A 22011-nucleotide genomic window follows, 5' to 3' on the forward strand; every position below is an offset into this window, starting at 1 on the left:
GGAGAGCTGAATGTTGTTTTCCTTGTTTTCCCTTGTTTTCCTCCAATAGCAAAAAAGGGGTTATATTTGCAAACATTCATTTCTGGGCCCAATGCAAAATGCTGATTTGAACCTTTACAGCCTTACATGACTGTGGACCAAGTTACCTTAAGGGCCATCTTCTCCCATGTAAGCCTGCCAGAATTTGGCCTGTTGTCAACAGAAATCGACAGAGCCTTTTTGGTGGCAGCTCCTCTGTTATGGCATTTCCTTCCCATAGAGGCTTGGCAGGTTCCCTCTTTGGCCATCTTTCAGCAGAAACTGAAGCCTTTTTTTTCTGGTGTTTTACTCTACTGCTGAAATATGTTTGGTGCCTAATGTTCATGCATTTCCCTGCTGTTTTAATGGTGGCTTGTTTTTATATTTACTAAAGTGTTTATAGCTTGTTATTGGTTTTATGTCTTTTCAAGATACTTTGGTGTTTTAATTTTCAAAGCGGTGTGTGTGTGTGTATAAATAGCAGCAACAAGCAGCAACGGCCACAATCATCACCCAACTAGGTCTCAAGGATTTAGCAAAATTAGTTGCTGTGGAAAGACAGTTCAGAGAGCTTTTCAGCAACACATTTTATCAGCTAGTGCAGTGTCACTGTGAGCACACTGCAACATCAATTAATCAAGAACAGCACACACAACTTGGCGTAAGAGGAGAGCTTAGGGTGAAACCAACATTCAGCCCGGGCTCCAGCCCTGATGACTTTTCAGCCCAGGGTGGAAATCAAGAGTTACTCCCTGCATTCCGTTACTCCTGAACTGTGGTTGGACTGAGGGAATCCCGGGCCTTTAACTCTATGGATTCTAGTTTCCCTGCTGTTCTGTTGCTTCCTTGTAATTTGCATTGCTGTTTCAATACTGCTTGGGTTTTCTTTTTCAGAAACTTCCAGTCTTGGACCTCAGATGTTGTGGGACTATAGCTCCCATCACTCACAGCCACAATGGCTGAAAGCTGGTTTGGAGGTAGCAAGCATGAATTGTTAGCAAGCACGGCCCTTTGCTAAGCAGGGTCTGCCCTGGTTTGGATTTGGATGGGTGACTACATGGGTGTTCTGTAAGAAATTCCCCTTTTGAGGGGTGGGCCATAGCTCAGTGGAAGAGCATCTGCTTGCATGCCGAAGGTCCCAGGTTCACTCCCTGGCAGCACCTCCAAGATAGGGCTGAGAGAGATTCCTGCCTGCAACCTGGGAGAAGCCGCTGCCAGTCTGCGTAGACAATCCTGAGCTAGGTGGACCAAGGGTCTGACTCAGTATACGGCAGCTTCCTTGGGAGTTGTACTTCAGCAATATATGGGGACCCCAGGTTGGGAAACTATTTTATCACAATTTTTGATTTGAAACAATTTTCAAAATTGTCTATAAACTGGTTAATAGAAAATTTTTAAGCTGCCTTGAAAGCCCTGGCTGAAAGACAGCCTACAAAACTTATAATTGAATGAATGAATGAATGAATGCAAGCATGCTATTTTCTATGGCCGGATCCTCACCAGAAGTAGCTGATGCCCCTCCCGGAGGCCAGCTTTCTCTGCGGGCGAATCCAGCTTGACAGAGTTGACAAAGCTTCCTTTGATGTTGCCTCCCACCAGGGTGATCTCCGAGCTCAGGCTGTCTCCATTTACCATGATGCGCTGGACTGCACGGAACGTGTTGTTGACGCGTCCGACAGATGTCACCGAGGGACGGAACGGCCTGTGTCAAGGGAAGGAAGGAACCAAACAGCTTGGAAAAGACAACATTCTTCTTGCTTCTCGGAAGTCAACCGGGGTTTTCAAATAGGAAGGAGGTGATAGAAACGCAAAGCAACCCAGTCCTGCTCTTGTTTGGGGTCAAAGATTTCAGTGGACAGGCAAACAGCAATTATAGCTGTCTCCAACCCAAAGGAGGATTTGGGCTGTGAGAAAGAGCCCCGAGTTAAGATTTCTCAATGAGTTCCTAGCCTGCAGTTTAAAGCATGGGTTCTAGGAAGTTAGTCTGACCCTGAATTCTGTAGGATCCACTCCATCCTGAATACACACATTTAGGATTGGGAAATGGATCCATCCTAGGTGCCCCCAGCATGCCCCCTGGTCACCCACTCCTCCCCAAAGCGCCCGGTGCCAGGAAGGCTAACCGAGAGCCAGATGTAAGGAAGCATGCAAACTAGAAGTGGCCCAATGCGTTATGGTGCCAGGACAAGGCACCAGTCCTGCCTTGCCCCATGCCCCTTTTACAGTCAAACCTTGCAAGCTTTGAAAGTGGCGCAGAGGGCAGAGAGGAGGAAAGGTTTCCAGCAGCCTCCTCTTCTCTCCTGATGCTTCTTGCAAGCCCTGCAAAAAGGGCAGGAGCACCTTGCTGAGTTTACAATGGTCAGATCAGTCCCAAAGATCTGCCGCCTGAGGCAACTGTCTCATCTTGCCTCATGGAGAGGTCACCCCTGTTTTAAAACAGGCAGCCACCTCTGCAGCCTGAAGCAAGCTTGCCGTAGGGCAAGGCCCAATGGGGAGGCTGTCCTGCTGATGGTAGGAAGCAGTGGCAGCCACAGACAGAGAATTATAAAACTGGGAAGGACCTCGGAAGTCTCTGAGTCAACTTTCTGCTTTTGCAGAGGCTGGGCCCGTGGGCTTATGCCTGACACGGCTCACCCCACACACTGGCCCTCGGGAGGAGGCTAAGCTGACTCCTTTCCTGCAACTCAGTCATTTTATCCATGCAGCTAGCTTTATTCATGAGAGAACACTCCCTATGCGCTAGCAGCCTCCAGTGGTAGAGTCCAAGCAAAAAGGGGTTTTTACCCCTCAGTTCTTCTGCTTGTGCAGTCTTACACTAGAAATTAGAGATGTGCATGAAACACATTTTTCAATTCATTCCAAACCGAATTCCAAAAATTCATTCCAAATTTGAATCAAATTCGAATCTGGTCTGAAAATTCGGATCGAATTTGGATCAAATTCAGATTGATTTGACCCTGTTTTGGCACCCCTTTTTTAACCATTCAAGTGGCCTGAATTGTTTTTAAAAGGTGTCAAATGGCTCTCGAATCAAATTCAAATTTCAAAAATTCATTTCAAATTCGAATTGAAATTCCCCTTTAATGGGTGATTCGATCCGAATTTGAATCGCCCAGACTTGATTGAATTTGCACATCCCTACTAGAGATCATACCTATACACCCAACTGGATGATTTCATACCTCTCCAGAGAAAATTTCCGGAAGATGGAGTTGACTTGCTCAAGGTCCAGCCCATCAGACTGGTGGGATGATGAAGAGGAGGGGAGCGAGGAATATTCATGCGAACACCTCTCAAGGAAGTCATCTGGGAAGGAGGCACAGAAGAATTGATTCCAAAAGAAGTCCCACCCACCCCTAGTTCCCCATTTCCCACCATCACGACTTTGAAAGTGGCCCTGCTCTGGGTGACTGACAGCAGCCATTCTAGAGTCCCATGCTTAGTAGAATGTGCAGTTTCACACAATGGATATGGCTGCAATGGGAGAATAGCACAAACATGTCCATGGTAACATTTCCTGTGTGGGTGGGTACTCATATGTGGGGTACTAATGTATTGGGGGGAGCAAAGGGAAGCAGCACACAGAGCTGTTTAGCATCCAATTGCATGTATCCACTCCCAGCTCAGTGGGGGAAGGGGAACAGGACTCGAAGAAGCCTAGGGTGCCTAAACAAACCCACCATCAAAAGTACTTGTATGATTTTGCCTAAAAAAGCAAAAACCAAGTGTTTAACCAGAGAGATGCCGGAAAGCAGGAATGTGATTTGGGTTGTAATCAATATTGCAAGTATTCTCCAAATCCTTACTTACCTAACAAAGACCTGATGCCTGTTTGGTGGGTAAGGATGTGCACAAACCGAGGTTCGGGCCTTGGTTTGGTGCCCAACCAGTTTGGCGCCAGGGTAGAGGAGTGGCAAAGAGCTTTAAGAAGGAGTAGAGCAGGTCCTTACCTGCTCTCCAACGCCCCATGAAGCTTCTTGCTGGGGCGGCGCTCGGCCCAAGAATCCCCGTGTGGCGCCAGCACGCACATGGCATCCACACATGCGTGGGGGCCATGTACATGCTGGCGCCGTGTGTGGGTACTTGGGATGAGCACCACCCCAGCAGGAAGCTCCTGCTTGCCGCTGCTTTACCCGCGGCACCGAACCAGTGCTCGAACCTCGGTTCGTGCACATCCTTAATGGTGGACATGTTCATTTAGACATACACACCAGCATCAGAGCACCAGATGGGCAGGAAGCAGCTGCACCCCCCCCCACTCTCTCTCTCTCATGTGATGGGCCAAATGGTTGGAGACATTTTGCCCCATCTGGTCCATAATGCGCTTAAAGGCAACAGTGGGTTTGAGAAGATAGCCCTACTCACATGTCAAGTTCAATGCATGTATATGCACATAGAGGCCGCCTTTGGATATAACGCGGAACCACAGGTCCTCTCCGCTCTCCCACCCAGGGGAAGCAGCCTGCGGTTCCAAATTCGGACATACCACAGGGTGCCTGGATCCTTGGGTTGCGGCGATGAAATTCACTACAACCCGAGAGTTCAGATTGGAGTTCCAAATCTAAACCTTCTGTTTCATCGCTGCGCGTAACCCTGGTGGCCCACATTTGGACGTAATGTCAGCAGAACCTCAGGCACATTCAACAGCAGTTCCGCATTACGTGCTAATGAAGCCATAGTTGTTGTTGTTGTTGTTGTTGTTGTTATTTCGATTTCTATACTGCCCTTCCAAAAATGGCTCAGGGCGGTTTACACAGAGAAATAATAAATAAGTAGGATGGATCCCTGTCCCCACAATCTGAAAGAAACACACGATAGACACAAGCAACAGTAATTGGAGGTACTGTGCTGGGGGTGGATAGGGCCAGGTACTCTCCCCCTGCTAAATAAAGAGAATCACCACGGTAAAAGGTGTCTCTTTGCCAAGTTAGCGCCTGATGTTCAACACACGCACAGAAGTACACTTCTGAGCTGTACCTTGCATTTCAGATAGCCTGCAGCCAAGTTCACTTTAAAATAAATGCACATCTAGTCATTCCCATAAACATACATACATGTATACAGACACCTGTATACATATCCAGCATAAGGTCTAATGAATTAAATGTAATTTAATGTCTAATAAACTGTCACTGGAGATGATAGCAGTTGTAGTCCAGCAACATCTGGGGTACCACAGGTTAGGAACCCCTGTAATAGGGCTTCTACTGAGACAGGGACATATTTGTGATGTAAGAAGTGTTCTAATGCATACAGTGGATGTTTTATGTTGACGATCATGCAATACAATTGCAACATGGATCCTTGATTCACAATTTTGTTTAAGGACGAGACAGCTTCCTCCCAAGTCCTTACCCTCTTCGTAGCCAAAACTGTCATTGTCTTCTTCAGTCAGGCTGGAATTAAAAAGCAAAGAAGTCAGATTCTCTCTGCTCTCCCTCCCTCCCTCTTATTACACCTTTTAGCATTCTAAAACAGGTGGCAGAAGGCAGAATGTGGGGGGGGGGGAATGCGTTTCTAATGCAAGAGGCTGTCAGAGGTCGCAGGCGAAAAAGCGAGGCGGTGCCAACAGACTGTGCCTTCAGAGACAGACATGTGTGAATGAAGGGAAGAGGCTGAAAAGTTAGCAAAGGCATATCCAGAGAGGAAAGCCAGAAAGGGGGGGGGTGGCAGCAAATCAGGGGGTTGTTTCTGAAGAAGCAGCCGTCAGCACCCGAGATGGATATTGTGAGGCTTTCTGCAGGAGGGGATGTCGGTCTCCCCAGCAGTCCAGCAGCCCTAGCTGTTCCCACCTCCTGCTTTTGAAATATTTTGGTAAGTCGCACACGGAAGGCCTATTATATTCCAAGGTGAGGGTTGGGTTTTTTTTTCTTTCTCTCTTCCACAAACACATGTCAAATGTCACAGATCCACCGGTGGCAATACTCCAGTCTAAGGAACGCAGTCCGGGAACCGCGGAAGGAAGGGAAATGGAGTTGCCCTGGTCACCTTGTCAAATGCAATCAAACGTCTACTGACAATTTCCTACAGATTTCCACCACCCCCGGGGTCTTTCGCTAACACAACACGTAGGAACAGTCAAATAATAACAATGTGTCTCAAAGCAGGAGGGGAAGTAAGTCAGCCGCCGAATTACACCCGCCGTCTCTTCATTGAGGGTCAAACTAGACACTGTATATGGTCACAAGCAACATTCTCCCAACTTCTTTGAAAAATGAAAAGCAGGCAAGGGAGGCTGGGATCAGAGCAGCCAGAGGAGGAAGAGGGTGCTGAACTTGTTCCCCACTGGCTGGCTTTTAACGCCGCTGCTTCCCATGTTGGTTTTTCCCTTGAAGAGGAAAAGTGTGTCTTTTCTCCCGCACAAGGAAATGCAACTGGGGAGTGAGATTTTGCATAGGAAAAAAAGCGAATGGGGAGAGGATTAAGCCGGAGGTCCCAACTGATGGCACTCCAGCTGTTGCTAAACTACAAATCCCATAACCCCCAGCTACAATGTATTATGGCTGTGGATGATGGGAGTTGAAGTTCTGCAAGATCTGGAGTACCATTGGTTGGGAACCCCTGGATTAATCACGGCCCTTCATGGTCACTCTTCCAATCCCGAACACAGCCATCCAAGGCTGCTTTTCATTTTAGGAAAATGTCTGCAGAGAGAGTGAAGGGCTGCCATTCACACCATGGGTGGATAAAGTGCTGCAGGGACCAATATTGCAGCGAGAGCACACACAGGGGGTGGCTCAGCCTCTGCTGACTGCATCAAGCCAAGGACAGACAGATTCCCTGCCCCTAGGGACAGAGAGACAAGGCACTCCTGTGAAACCCACCAAATATGGGGATACTGAAGTCGTATCCCATTCGACACTTTCGCTGTCCTCCGAAAAATAGATCCTTGCTTAGGAAAGCAAGGGGTGCAGATCCCCCTCCCCTTCTGAGGAGCCCCAGCAATATTTTACCCAAACTCTCCCAAACCTAATAGCCCATACATGCTATATATTTAGGCAAATTCATGGAGGACAGGGCTATCCATGGCTATCAGTCTTGATGGCTATAGGCTAGCCTTAAAGGCAAGATGCCCCTAAATACCAGTTGCAGGGGGAACAGCACCAGGAGAGGGGGCATGCTTTCATCTCCGGCTTGTGGGCTTACCAGAGGCATCTGGTGTGCCACTGTGGGAAATGGGATGCTGGACTAGATAGGACTTGGGCCTGATCCAGCAGGGCTTCTTATATTCTCCCCGCTCCCACCAAGTGTCTTTAGGAACATAGGAAGCTGCCATATACTGAATCAGACCATTGGTCCATCTAGCTCAGTATTGTCTACACAGACTGGCAGCGGCTTCTCCAAGGTTGCAGGCAGGAGTCTCTCTCAGCCCTCTCTTGGAGATGCTGCCAGGGAGAGAACTTGGAACCTAGATGCTCTTCCCAGAGCGGCTCCATCCCCTGAGGGGAATATCTTGCAGTGCTCACACTTTTAGTCTCCCATTCATATGCAACCAGGGCAGACCCTGCTTAGCTAAGGGGGCAAGTCATACTTGCTACCACAAGACCAGCTCTCCTCTCTTTTATCTCCCCGCCAAAAAAGGCTGAAGTGAGCAGTGGCTCCTCACACTTCCAAAGATGAGAGCTGGCTTTGTGGTAGTGTGCATGAATGGTCCCTTTTGCTAAGCAGGGTCTGCCCTAAGTTGCATTTGGATGGGTGTCTCCATGTGAGCACTGTCTACTGTAAGATATTCCCCACAGGGGATGGGGCCGTAGGCCAGTGAAAGAGTATCTGCCTTGCATGCAGAAGGTCCCAGGTTCACTCCCTGGAAGCATCTCCAGGTAGGGCTGGGAGAGAATCCCTCCTGAAGCCTTGGAGAGCTGCTGCCAGTCAGTGTAGGCAATACTGAGCTAGGCAGACTAACAGGCGGACTTGGGAGAAGACAGCTTCGTACGTTCCACCCTTGCACCACAATTTTTAAAAAAGTCTTTAATGTGCCAAAGTACACTGTCACCATTGCTACAAGCTACACAGGGATTCTTCTGGAGTTTGAGACTGAATTCCGTATGTAGTCCAGACCTCCCATTGTAAGGTACAGAAGAGGGCAACCCAGATGATCAGGGGCCTGGAGCACCTTCCTGATGAAGCAAAGCTGCAGCATGTGGGGCTTTTTAGTTTGGAAAAGAGGTGAATATGAGGAGACATGATTGAGGTGTATAAAATCATGCATGGTGTATAGAGAGACCTTTTTCTCCTCCTCTCACAACACTAGAACCCATGAACCCACCAGAGCCCATGAAACCGATGGCCAGGCGATCTAGGACCAATAGAAGACTTTTCACACAGTGCATCATTAATCTGTGGAATTCTCTGCCACAGGATGTGGTGATGGCTACCAGCCTGGATGGCTTTATAAGGGGCTTAGACAAATTCATGCAGGGCAGGTCTATCAGTGGCTACTAGTCTGGTGGCTATAGGCCACATCCAGCCTCAGAGGCAAGATGCCTCTATATGCCAGTTACAGGGGAACAACAAGAGGAGAGAGGTCATGCCTTCACCTCTTGCCTGTGGGCTTCTCAGAGTGTCATAAATCTGTTAGCTCGGCTAACCAACAGGATTTACAACCACCTTCAGCACTCCCCCTGTGAGTTAACAGAAAGTAGCAGCGACGCTGCACGAAGGAAAACAAAAAGGCTCACAAAGAAAATAGTAAATGACTCAAGTCCCCTGAACTGAACTAGGTAGCCCATTCTAACAAAAACTGAGTAATAACTGAAAAGAAAACAACAGAGCAAGGTATGAAAAAGAACAAAGGACACCAGAGCAAGGAATTAACGGAACAAGAGCACAGAGCAGGAAAGAACAGAACAAGGGCAAACTGGAACTTGGAAAAGTTGAGAATTCAAAATAGAACATGGTACACAGTCAGCGAAAGTAGCTAACAGCATCGGTGGAAATCACAGACTGCTTGATATATGGCTCAAGAGAACCAGCAGCCAATCAGGCTTCCCCGAGTCAGCACTTCTGCTTCCTCTCTTGTGATCTCCTGCGCCTGTGTGTCTCCCACTGAGCTTTCCTCTTGAGACGTCTTCTCAAGACAGGTGAAATCCCAGCCTGCTCCTGATCAGCCTGCTCCTGATCAGGATTCCTGTCTGGCAGCTGTTCCGATTCCTCAGCTCCAGAGTCTGGTCTCCCTGCCAAATCCTGTTGCTGTGCCTCTGAGCCCTCACTAGCAGGCGAATCCTCCCGTTCCTCCTCTGACTCTTCCGAGTCAGAAGTCTGAGCCATGACACAGAGGCATCTGGTGGGCCACTGTGGGAAACAGGATGCCAGGCAAGATGGGCTTGGGGCCTGATCCCAGAAGGGCTGTTCTTATTTTCTTAAGGGAAGGCTGAATTTCACGGAGGGGCGGAACTTAGCAAAACATCTTGCCCCGTGACACCTACCTGCTAGGGGGAGCATCTTCTTTGCATCGCCGGACAATGGAATCGTTCCCCGGAGGCTCTGGGGTTGTGGACATAATGCTGGGGTTGCGGTTTCGTAGCGTTTGCTTTACGGCAAAAGGCAAGACAAAACTTTCATTAGGACCACAAAGTTTGGTGCTGCAGTGCGGTACTGCACTGTCCAGATATATTCAAAAACTACCAAACCATCTGGGAAAGGTAGTTTACTAAGGCACCACAAACCAGAGCCTGAATGTAAAGATCATAGGTAGTAGTGTTGGTTCCTTAGAAAAAAAGATCCCAAAACCACAAGACAATACCTTTATTATAGCCTACGAATCCAAAAGGTTATACAAGGGGTTCTCAACCTGGGGGCCTCAGATACTGTTGGACTACAACTCCCACCATCCCTTGCCACAACAGCCAAGGACTGTCCTGCTCTCCTGCACCTTTGATCTCCGACTTCTGTGCTGGTCTGATGCTGTGGTCCTTTAACGGCTTCCTCTCTTTCCTGGCTGTGATATGCCATTTCTAAAGTTCTTGATGTATGCCTTTTCATTTCACGCAACGGTATTTTGCAGATTGTATTTTAATCGGTTAGTCACCCCGGGGTTTTATAGAAGGCGGGGTATACATATAAGTGCAGTAATGAAGAAATACACTTTTGGCTTGTGGGGATCAGGGAGGGTGGTGTGGATCTCTTCCCTGGCTTACTCCCCCCCCCAAACCTGCTGCCACCAATCTCACAGCTACAGGGGCCACAGGCCCCCCAGTGGCCATTGGCTAGCAGTTGCCTCTGCACCAAATCACCTTGAAATGCTCAACATGGTGCCTTCCAAATGATTTGGGTTAGCAGTCCCAATCCAGAGCAGATCCTACATGGTAATAAAATCCCGGCAACATAATTCACACCCATAGCGGACTTCTCTCTTGGCGCCAGCGGGAAGCAGTTTCTTAATTTTCAGGTGGGGGGGGCATTGTTTTTTATAGGCCTCTCCGGCAAGGTGTTTTCCTTCTTCATCAGGCCTGTTATTAACACTCCACCAGATCATTCCCTCTATAACTAACGGCTCCTGCTGTGCCAGTGATCACATTGTGTGTAATAGGATATCTACCTTGGGAGATTATGGGAACACATCCAAGCAGGGGAGAAATGGATCGGCTGGCAGCTGCCGGAACTCCCAGCTGCTAGCAAGACCCTTCTCCTCACCCAAATGATGCCTATAGACATGGAGGGCATGAGAAACGGAAAAGAATCTCAAATGCTTTGCTAAAGAAAATAGAAATCAATTGCAATGCAGCAATGGGAGGAACGCCCCTTCTTATTCCCACTCCACCCCCACTCGGCGTTAAACGGAGAGGTGAGAGAGAGAGAGAGCTGGCTGCTATATCTTTAAATAAACTTGACCCAGTAATAGAATTGCTTTGTAGGACAAAAGGTTAATAAGCATCTAATAAAAAGACATTAAAAGGGTTAAGGTTGCAGGCTGGAAAAGTCTTTGATTTCATCATGGCTGGGGTTAGCAACTCAAAAATGGTAGCAGCCCCCCCACATCAGTATTATATAGAGCAGGTCATGCAAGGTGTGCCCCCCTCCCCACGCCCAAGGTCCTTACAATGTTGCCAACTTCGCAGTTGCCCACGGCGTTGCTGATGGAAATGGAATTGGATCCGGCATGGCTGCTGGCAGTGTTGCCCCCGTCAGCGTCATGTCCTCGGATAGCTGGACTCACAAATGACAGGAACGGATCGAGTCAGAGAGGATAAAGACGACACCCAGGATACTGGCATTAAGGTTTGCTTCAGTGGAAATTCTTCTCTGCAAATAAGATTTCTAACACATCAGGTTGTGGCTCTAATTGGTTTATGATGGAGGGATCCCCCACTGGTGTTGCCTTTATTTTTTCTTCCCAGTGACCCAAGACCACCTCTTTTGCCTGTTTCTCTTATTCCACGAGTCCTCCAGGATTTGGGGAATGGATCTAGGCAAAGAAACATAAGCAGTCCCTCTGGAGTGTCTCCGTCTGGGACCTGCCATTCAAATCCTTTCATAAAGCATTCCTTCTCCCCCACCAGCCCGCAATCTCAACCGTCAGCATAAATCTAGCAAACTAGTATTTTTTAAAAGATTCAATAAATATTTGCTCAGTCAGCTCGGGATTTGGATGCCGAGTTTGCAGATGGATATCCACCTGCCTAAAATGTTACATGTTTGGTACTATAAATCAGGGTGGACTCAAATGTTATCTCGTGGCATGGATTTGGTGGGGACGGGACAAAAAGGTGAACAAAACTTGTCCCCTCCCTCCCTCGCTGGGTGGGGATGTGGCTGCTGTCAGTCAAGCAACGATTTCGCCTCCTTTTGCCCCAGTTTTCCCTCTCCTGAAAAATTGCCAAGATACCATGCACATTTTGCTACCCAAATTGCGTGGCAATGCATGTAAATATATAGGCAGTTGGATCTTGTCTCCTTCTGTTATTGCTATGATGCAGAATGTCTGATCATCATAGCATTGTGCCGAGGGAAACTGTGGGTAAAAAGGGGGGCTACCAGCAGCAGTGTGAAGGGGGAGGAAATGAACCAGAAGGATCATTTCAGAGGACCTTCTGCATCCATTTTATCCTTCCCCCGCCGCCCAAATGCTGAGCGAAAAGTGCTCCGCCAAGAGATCTGGGTCAGCCCTAGTCTTGTCTGGTTGTGGGTCCAGGTTCGGTCTCCTCCGGTTTGCATTGGCTGTCGAAAGAGTCTGCAAGCATTCTCAGACCCAGCACTTGCCCATGTGAAGCCACGCTTTCAGAGTGCTTCCCATCAAAGCAATCCAAACCCTCAGCCAACCCCGTCCTTTCTCTCCCAGGACTAGTTTTGTCTTTGCCATGCTGGAAACATGAGCGCGAACAAGAGAAGCAGCCCGAGCGTTAAGAGGGAAGATCGTCAAGCCTGGCAACAGGGACGCGGTTCTTTCGCTGACCTTGAAAATCCGACGCCTTGCTCACCCTGACGGGGGATTTCGTTCTTGGCAGCTGAAAGAGGACAGAAATCAAGCTGAACTCGGGACATGTGTTCGCGTGGCCTGTACCAGAGATACCTCCCACGCTTTCCATCACCAAGCAGTGACTCTGGGCACCTTCTCCGGAGGAAAAAAGGGGGAGATGGAGAAGCATCCAATATGTTTGGACGCCTATGCTTTGTCAAAGGAACGAAGATGGCACATCCATGTGAATGTAAGAGGACAGTAATAACAAGAGCGGCCCTTTCATGAGGCAAGGGGAGGTGGTGGCCTCAGGTGGCAGATTATTGGGGTGCCAGGAGGGCAGAGAGATGCCCACCTTTTTTTGTCACTGGAGCTGCTTTTGGGTACTGATTTGACCCTTGCAAGCACCTCTCCTGGTACTGCTTGCAAGTTTCTGGCAACCTTCCCTCCTCCCTGCCCCCCCACCCAAAGCTCCATTTGGAAAGGGAACTGGCCTCCATCAGCACTTGCTGCCTTGCCTCAGGTGCTGCCCGCCATATCTCAGGCCACCCCGCAAAAACCAGGCAATTCCAGGAAGTGGGGAAGGCCAGGACCGAGAGGCGGGGGAAAGCCGGAACAAATTACCGGGGCCTGGTGGTCTGGAAGGGGGCCCGGGGCCCGACTACATTGCATGTTTTTTTCTTGCCTCCTGCCGCCACCCGCTCTGCCCACCACCACAGGGGGGGTGCTCGGCTCACCCCCCTTCCCGCCACGCACATGGTGGCTAGACTTATTTTAAAGACTGGTGGTTCGGCCTTGTGGTGATGGTGGGGGCCTCATGGCAGTGGCAGATGTGGGGGGGCTCATAGGGGGCCCAAATTTTTTTTTCCACCGGGGCCCAAACCCGCTCTTGGCAGCCCTGCGGAGAGGCTAACATGATAGAGTTTACAAACAGTACAGTGTAGAGCAAGGGTTCCCAACCTGTGGCCCTCCAGATGTTGCTGGACTACAACTCCCAACATCCCTGGCCACAATTTATTCAACAACAATTTATTCAGCAACATCTGGAGGACTGCAGGTTGGGAACCTCTGATGCAGAGAGATGGACATTCACCTCCCTCTCCCCTTATGCTGGAATTGGACGTGGGTAGACCGACTTGGGTTCCAGCATGTGATACAATGATTAAAATACAATAAAAGCATTAACACCAATTATTTCCTGAGTGCTTGGCCAATAAACGCAATAGACAACAGAGCCACGTGGCTTGAAGTGTACAGACTGAGAGCTGGTCTGGTGGTAGCAAGCATGACTTGTCCCCATAGCTAAGCAGGGTCCACCCTGGTTGCATTTGAATGGGAGACTAGAAGTGTGAGCACTAGAAGAGATTCCCCTCAGGGGATGGAGCTGCTCTGGGAAGAGCATCTAGGCTCCAAGTTCCCTCCCTGGCAGCATCTCCAAGAGAGGGCTGAGAGAGACTCCTGCCTGCAACCTTGGAGAAGCCACTGCCAGTCTATGAAGACAATACTGAGCTAGATAGACCAAGGGTCTGACTCAGTATATGGCAGCTTCCTATGCTCTTAAAACCTATTTGACCTTACGCCGCTGGTGTAGCTAGTGCATGGGAGGTCTGAGTCTGCCCCCAGTGCATGGGCTCACCACCCACCCACAGCAGTGGGGGTTCGGGAGTGGCATGTGCTCACCCCTGCCACCTCCACTGCCCGCTTGCCTCTCCTTTCCCTGCCCACGGGTGTCCCTTTCCCTCTCCTCTTCATCCTCCTCTCTGCGTGCACATGTGCTATTTGCCAGGGCTTCCGGATTCCACATGTGGGAGCTGCATCAGAGGAGGCGGGAAAGTACGAAGGAACAAGAACGGAGGGAGAAGGCTGATTCTGGGAAGAGGTGGATGGGTCTGTGTTACCTAAGAAGACAGGAAGCTGCCTTATACTGAGTCAGACCATTGGTCCATCTCGCTCAGTATTGTCTTCACAGACTGGCAGCAGCTTCTCCAAAGTTGCAGGCAGGAGTCTCTCTCAGCCCTATCTGGAGGTGCTGCCAGGGACTGAAGCAAGCATGCAGATGCTCTTTCCAGAGCGGCCCCATCCGCTCATATCTTACAGTGCTCACCTATGTAATCTCTCATTCAAATGCAAACCAGGACAGACCCTGCTTAGCAAAGGGGACAATTCACGCTGGCTGCCAAAGAGCACCGGCAGCTTTGCCCCTTCCTCATGGTTTTCTTCAGTGACTTGGTTGCAAAATTTAAAAAGTGATCTAACTCCTCATGAATCCAGCCACAGGGTTCGGGCTAACATTCATTTACACTGATGGTTGATGTGGAAAAATATGAGAGTCGGCATCCCGATTCAGCTAAAACCAGATATATATTCTACGGGCTTGCATTTGTCACATGCAGCCAGATCCTTATGTATCCAGATTATGGAGTGTTCAGTGATCAGAAAACCTGCTGCATAAGGCTTTGCAGTTTATAAAAATCAATTTTGCACACTAATGGGAACGGACAGAAGCCAGCACGGTTTCACTGAAGCCCTTTCCTGCAGAAATTATGGCGTTCCACAAGAGCAATGGAATGGAAGCCTTGGCCCCTGCGTTCAGGCTGTGGCATGCTTGGAGATAACTAGGTGAGGATGCCTGCTACTGACAGTAGGCAGTGTGGTGTAGTGGTTAGAGTGCTGGACTAGGACCGGGGAGACCCGAGTTCAAATCCCCATTCAGCCATGAGACTAGCTGGGTGACTCTGGGCCGGTCGCTTCTCTCTCAGCCTAACCTACTTCACCGGGTTGTTGTGAAAGAGAAATTTAAGTATGTAGTACACCGCTCTGGGCTCCTTGGAGGAAGAGCGGGATATAAAATGTGAATAATAATGATGATGATGATGATGATGATGATGATGATGAAAGGCTTGAAAGGCTGTGGCAGAAGAAGACCAAAATAATCCCAGTGGTAATTGGCGCCCTGGGTGCAATTCCAAAACACCTTGAAGAGCACCTCAACACCATAGGGGCCACAGAAATCACCATCAGCCAATTACAAAAAGCAACTTTACTGGGAACAGCCTATATTTTGTGATGATATCTATAACAACAGCAACAATACTGATAATAAAATTCAGCCATCCCAGGTCCTTGGGAAGGACTCGATGTCTGGATAAAACAAACCAGTCAATGACACCTGTCTGACTATGTAAACAATAATAATAATACTCTGGATGCATGTGGAACAAAGACCTCCGGGTAGGTTAAGGCCTATTTAATACAGGAGCCCGGCCCACAAATTTTGGCCATCAGTACCGCAGCAGGGAAATAACTGGCCTAGGGAGCAAGAGGTTGCCGGTTCAAATCCCCGCCAGTCTGTTTCCCAGATTATGGGAAACACCTCTATCGGGCAGCAGCGACTTAGGAAGATGCTGAAAGGCATCATCTCATACTGCGTGGGAGGAGGCAATGGTCAACCCCTCCTTTATTCTACCAAAGACAACCGCAGGGCTCTGTGGGCGCCAGGAGTCGACACCGACTCGACGGCACAACTGTACTTTTACTTAGCATCTCAGGGGATAAGGGCTTATCGTGATTTTTGGCAACATCTGCCCCCCCCGCCCAAGAGATGGAATATAGATGCTAGCTTCTTTATCCCTACCCCCAAACGATTAGGACGTAAATCCATTCCATTGCAGCCACATCTCCGTGAGCAAAGCTTTTGTAGCGTCTACCAGCGTGGCAGACGATCCAGTTACTCAGTCAATCGAGCAGAATCAAAGCCTGCCAGCCCATTTTCCTTTACACAGGGATGATACAGATACAGCTTAATTTAACTCTTAATTAGGTAGCTAATTTCCCTCCAGATTCTGGCTGCCTTCTTCCTATTACTCTTTCCAGCCAATGGGAACTTTTGCAAGAGTTCCAAGGAGTTCCCATTTATCACGGGTACCAGTTGCAGGGGAGTCACAGCAGGAGGGAGGGCCTGCCCCTTTCAACTCCTGCCTGAGGCTTCCAGCGGCATCTGGTGGGCCACTGTGAGAAACAGGATGCTGGACTAGATGGGCCTCCGTGGGCCTGATCCAGCAGGGCTGTTCTTATGTTCTTATGTTCTTAACAGCTCTCTGCTGTCCATCAGCTTTGTAGTCTTAGGGTATTGCTCCAATTTTCTATTTTTTCCTAGAGATTTCTGTTGTTCGTGCAGCTATCAAAGAGGCAAAAGTGTGCATTCTAGTCACAGCAGCAGCTCCAAATACAACAGACAGCCTCGCCCCAGTGTTAACAAGAGCCATGCTGCCTGCAGGCTGACCATCCATCAGGTAGCGCTGCGTGGCAAACCACACAGCTCTACCTGATGGATGGCCAGCTGCCTCTGCTTTCTGAAGCTCCACCCGCAGCTCCCTCTCCCCTCTCGCCCCAGCGTTAACAAGAGCCATGCTGCTGCAGGCCGGCCATTCATCCGGTAGCGTGGTGTGGTTATCAGGCTCTGCCTGATGAATGGTCAGCCTGCAGGCAGCCCGCTGGGCAGGAGGGAAGGGAGCAAACAGAGCTCCAGGAAAGAGAGGCACCCCCCCTTACTCCTTCGGGCAAGCTGGTTCTCCCCACTTCACTAGGCAAATGGAACCAAAGTGAAGAGGATGATGAGTATGTTCTCTGAATTCATAAGAGCAGCCCTGCTGGATCAGGCCCAAGGCCCACCTAGTCTAGCATCCTGTTTCCCCACAGTAGCCCAGCAGAGGCCTCTGGGAAGCCCACAGGCAAGAGATGATGGCATGCCCTCTCTCCTGCATCCATTGCTCCCCTGCAAGTGGGATTCAGAGGCATCTTGTCTTAGAGGCTGGGTCCAATTTGGCTATTGAATTCAGGCTCAGTGCAGATGTTGCTCAGTAATGCTTTAGGGGCAGAAAATGGGCCGCGGCTGCTTCAGTATCGGCAACCACTCTCACTGCTTTCTGGCCCCGTCCTGGCTGTAATTGAGCACTGCAGCCTCATCATTTATCTGGTTGGGGAGGGAACCAGGTGAACGGCCAGGGATGGGGATTTCCCTCCTCTACCGGATGAATGACCAGCCCGCATGACTCAATTACGGCCAAGGTGGGACCAGAAGGGAGCCAGAGAGTGGCTGCCAGGATCCAAGCAGCCGGGGCTAGTTTGCCACCCCTCCAGCTTACTACAGGTCATTACCAGTGTTGGTAACTCAACGGGGTCACCATATTAACCCAAATACAAGACGACTCTGGATTTAAGTTGAGCCCCTTAAAAAATAAACAGGGGTTAAATACATCCTCTTATTTACCCAAAAGGAAGAGGACTCTGGACTTAACATGACCCCCTAATTTCTAACACCAAAGCACTTGGAAAGGACTTCCCTTGAATTCAGGTAAATATGGTATTTAGCAGGGATAGATACAGCCCCCTGTCAGGGCTCTGAATGAAGACCTGCAGCCGGTTTCTCTTGAGGCCAAGGCAGGGAGGAATCAGGATTCCGGACTATATTTAAGGGGAAAGCACTTAATCACTATCCAACACAGTTCATTTACTATGCCTGAAATCAAGGTAGTGACTGTCTGGAACGAATTTCTTTCACAGAGTGCCTTGACTGAGGTAGGACCAATTCTGGGTCCCCAGACATTGTAAGATGACAGCCTCCCTCTTCCCCACTGATTGGGGCTAGGGATGGGAGAGCCCGGGGCCTTCAGCGATTGTGGCTAGGGATGACGGGAGTTATAGTCCAACCACATCTGGGGACTCATAGTTGGGAACTCCGGAGTTACACATGTTAGCATTCCCCTCTTCCTTCCTGAACGACTGCTCCAGATGGATTTTTCAGTTTCCCAAGCAATCCCCAAGAGCGGATGGGTTTGCTACTCCCTGCTTACCCAAGAGCAATGGTCTCCAACCATCATCAAACTGACCCCAAAGTGTTAGCAAGTTAACCTGGACCTGCCTGATGATACGAGAAAGTACCATCGCAATGGAAGATAAGGAAAATGGGGAGGAAAGCAAAATGGTTGCCTCCAGACCATGCCCCACACTTCAAGCATTCTCCTCCCACCCCAGCAATCTCGAATCCTCTCGGAACACACCTGGATGGCCTTCAGATTCATCCTTCTCTTGAATCGAGGCTGATCCGAGAGGAAGAACTTGCTGTCTTCTGGAGACTCCTCAGAGGTTGAAGAGTCATCAGCCTCCTGGCCATTGATTTTGGGGATGGGAGTTCCTAGGCTCTGAGAAATTAGTGTGAGAGGCAGATTCCTAGGTAAGCTCTGCAAGCATAAGAAAATAAGGCCTTAGTGTCCGGTGGTCTTCCTGTGGGCTCCTAATGCTGCACTGTGGGTGGGTCTAAAATGTCTGAATAGGGCTTTTGTCTCCCCTGGTTTACCTGGTCATAGCAGTTGTCCTTAGAGAGACGTCGGAGTTTGCACTCCAGGTTAATGACACAGGCCTCCTTCCGGACCAGCTCGATACGGAGCTCATCATTCCTTTCCTCCAGCTCCCGGATCTGTTTCCGATACTTGTCCTTCTCGATCAAGCACTGAGAGTACTGCGTCTGTGCCTCGTCACGAGAATGAAATGCCTGCGAAAGCAAAGTCCACTAAAATCCCTTGGCACGCCGCCCCTGAGTTCCACTTTATCCCAGATTATGAACTCCTGGGGTAGTAGTTCTCCCTTCCCATCTGAAAAAGGTGTGCCAGAGATGCTGCACAAGCTTGTCTGAACTTCTGGGGATCCCAAAAATCGACTGAATTTATTTCACAATTATGTGTGATCTGAGCTGAATAAGAAGTTGCAAAACGTAGCTATAGAGATCTCTTCTGTGAATGGAAAGCAATAGATTTGCATATATTCTCTCAATTTCCGCAAGGGAGCAACACACAAACTAGAGGATGTGCCAACTTCAGCAGTTCAGCCTGGGGTCGCCTGCCAGGTACTCAATAGCACCCACCCACCTCTATTTTTGCAGTCCCAAGAAAGCATCAGCTAGTGGCTTCTCATACATAGCTAACGGGTGTTTTCACTCCGGTATTTTCTGGGTTCTTGCTCCTGCCCTCACTCTGATTTGGCTTCAGGACAACACCATCAGAGCGAGGGCAAAAGGAAGAAGCTATATCCGTATTTACCTGAATACAAGACGACTCTGAATTTAAGCCCCTGATTTCTAATATCAAAAAGACTAGGGAAAAAACCTAGTCTTGGATTCAGGTAACGACTATACTTCCTGTATGGAAAGGAAGGCACTTTGCGGGGTGGGGGGAAGGTACCCAGCAGCCACAAGGCACAATTGAATCGGTGACTGCAGCAACAAATACGTGAGTTGGGGTAGCCCTTTGCCCCCCTAAATCTGAGTTTTAAGGACTTCTGGCTCATTTCTAAGCCTGGTTTCCATTCCTTTCTGTTCTTTCCCTGACTTCTCCCCGCTGTTGGGATTTTAGTTACCTGGTCCCTCTCCTTCTCCACTTCCTCCAGCTGTATCATCACAGTGTTCATCCGATTCTTGTACATTTCGCAGTCTTTCCCCAGAGTCGAGCATTTCAACTCCAGTTCCTGTTTCTCCTCGAGGTACTGCAAATGAATCAATCAATACGCACAGTGCACCCCGGCAAATCGATAAACAGGCTCGCCTGCTCCAAACCAGGGAACCCGGCCAATCTATCTCCCCATGTCAGGATGTCAGCCTGGCTGCTTGCACAGCAACATGAGCACTTGGGGTGCAGAGACAGGCTCCAGGCACACAGCTGTGAATCCATTCGCAAGGCCTCTTTGCCAAACATCCCCGCATAAAGGAAATGTGCTACTAGGGAAGTGCGATCGCCCTCCTGATCAACATGTGGACAGTGACTGGGAGCTGCAGAAGGAAATCTGGAGAGGAACTCTGAGGGCGTTGGGGTCGGGAATCTCTAAGGTGAGATAACTTGGTCACCCCCAAGCAGGGAACCCTACATGAGGGCAGCAGGTCAGGCACAGCAACACCACTACCACTGAGCCATTTCATTCTGCTGGGGGTCAGGAGCGGCCCTTTCATGAAGCAAGGTAAGGCATTTACCTCAGGTGGCAGATTATTGGGGTGTCAGCAGCGCAGCAAAATGTCCCTGCCATCAGAGCAGCTCTTCGGGACTGGTCTGCACCTTGCAAGCTTTGCAACGAGCCCCTCTCCTTCCACTCTTTGCAAAGCTAGCAAGCAGCAGAGATACAGAAGACCTGGATGTATCCAAAGAGAGTGACCTAGAAGAAGCTTGGGTTCCCAACCTTATTCTTCCCAGCTTTCCACCTTACCTTATCTCGGAGGTCTTCCGCATGGCGGATCTCTTCCTGAAGATTAAAGATCTTGTTGACCAGCTCCTGGCGATCCTCCAGAGCCTCCTTGCGATCATGTTCTAGGATATCCAAAATGGCTTTGTCGGAATCTGGTAAGCCAGGTTTCCTAGCCTGTAATATTGTGAGGTTTTATAGGCAAAGACAGAAGGCAAAGGAAATAGGTGGCGGAAATCGATAGGGAGAGCAGAGAGACAGTGGGAAAATTGGGGCGGGTGGGGGGGGGGACAGAAGTATTTGATTAGATTTTAGATTCCTTTAAGAAACCCCCTGTACCCTAATATCAGGCGAAGGTATCTATTGCTCTCCTCTTTGCTGCCGTTTCATGTGTGTTAAAAGCAACGACATTCGCTGTGCAAGCATTGTTTAACTAACAAAGTTTCTTTGAACGTCTGCTTTGGCCAAAACAGTCCATATCTATATCTACATCTGTATCTATATCTATATCTTGTTTTTTAATTTTGCTGTAAACCGCCTTGGGATTGTTTTAATGAAAGGCGGTATATAAATTTAACAATAAACACACACACACACACACACACTCTCACACTATATGAAATGTTGCAGTCAGTTTATTTAAGCACTCTGCTTCAAAACGCAATTCAGGATTATGCTATTGAAAAGTAAATTACTATAACAGAGAGTAGGCGGAGAAAAGCAGGACTGGGAGAATCTGCAGGCTATCTTTGGCATGAAGATAGGGATCTAACACAAGTACTTACGAGTTGTCCCTGTTTTATTATTTATAACAATTGCTATAGGGCATGTTTCCATGGTAAAAGCACCCAAAGTGGCTTGCAATTTAAAAATCGAACATACAGCAACAGTAAAGAAACTAACAAACACCACTACAAAGGACTTAAAAATATCACAGCAGCAGAGACATGACGAAAGGAGGTCCTAAACAAACTCAGCCGTGATTTATTGCAGGCCCAACACCTGCCAAAATAGGACAGGCTTCACAGGGCAAAAGAAAGAATCGGGGGCCACTATTTCTGGGGGTTACATAAGAACAGCCCTGCTGGATCAGGCCCAAGGACTATCTAGTACAGCATCCTGTTTCCCACACTAGCCCACCAGATGCTTCTGTGGAGCCCACAGGCAAGAGGTGTAGGCATGCCCTCTCTCCTGCTGTTGCTCCCCTTCATTTAGTATTGAGATGAAATGTGCCCTTGAGGCTGGAGACAGCCCACAGCCACCAAACTAGTAGCCATTGGCAAACTTATCCTCCATGAATTTGTCTAAGCCCTGCTTAAAGCCATCCAAGCTAGTGTCCATCACCACATCCATAGGATTCCATAGATTAATTATGC

General features: G+C 49.0%; 1 protein-coding gene across 5 annotated transcripts in view; it reads right to left on the bottom strand.

The window, feature by feature from the left end:
- Positions 1–22011, bottom strand: part of CARD11 (caspase recruitment domain family member 11) — a 104825-nt gene that overhangs the window by 26257 nt on the left and 56557 nt on the right. For 4 of the 5 annotated variants that reach the window (XM_053276118.1, XM_053276120.1, XM_053276117.1 and 1 more), the window contains exons 6-15: positions 20660–20812; positions 19823–19948; positions 18768–18980; positions 18472–18651; positions 12410–12461; positions 11057–11163; positions 9444–9547; positions 5374–5414; positions 3201–3324; positions 1519–1720 (exon numbers count right to left, since the gene is read on the bottom strand). In XM_053276118.1, the coding sequence (XP_053132093.1) occupies positions 1519–1720; positions 3201–3324; positions 5374–5414; positions 9444–9547; positions 11057–11163; positions 12410–12461; positions 18472–18651; positions 18768–18980; positions 19823–19948; positions 20660–20812 (1302 nt within the window). The remainder of the gene's footprint in view (positions 1–1518; positions 1721–3200; positions 3325–5373; positions 5415–9443; positions 9548–11056; positions 11164–12409; positions 12462–18471; positions 18652–18767; positions 18981–19822; positions 19949–20659; positions 20813–22011) is intronic. The other variant, XM_053276121.1, reaches the window with a different exon arrangement.

The sequence above is a fragment of the Hemicordylus capensis genome, chromosome 13 (assembly GCF_027244095.1).
Source record: "Hemicordylus capensis ecotype Gifberg chromosome 13, rHemCap1.1.pri, whole genome shotgun sequence".
Taxonomy (NCBI): Eukaryota; Metazoa; Chordata; class Lepidosauria; order Squamata; family Cordylidae; genus Hemicordylus; species Hemicordylus capensis.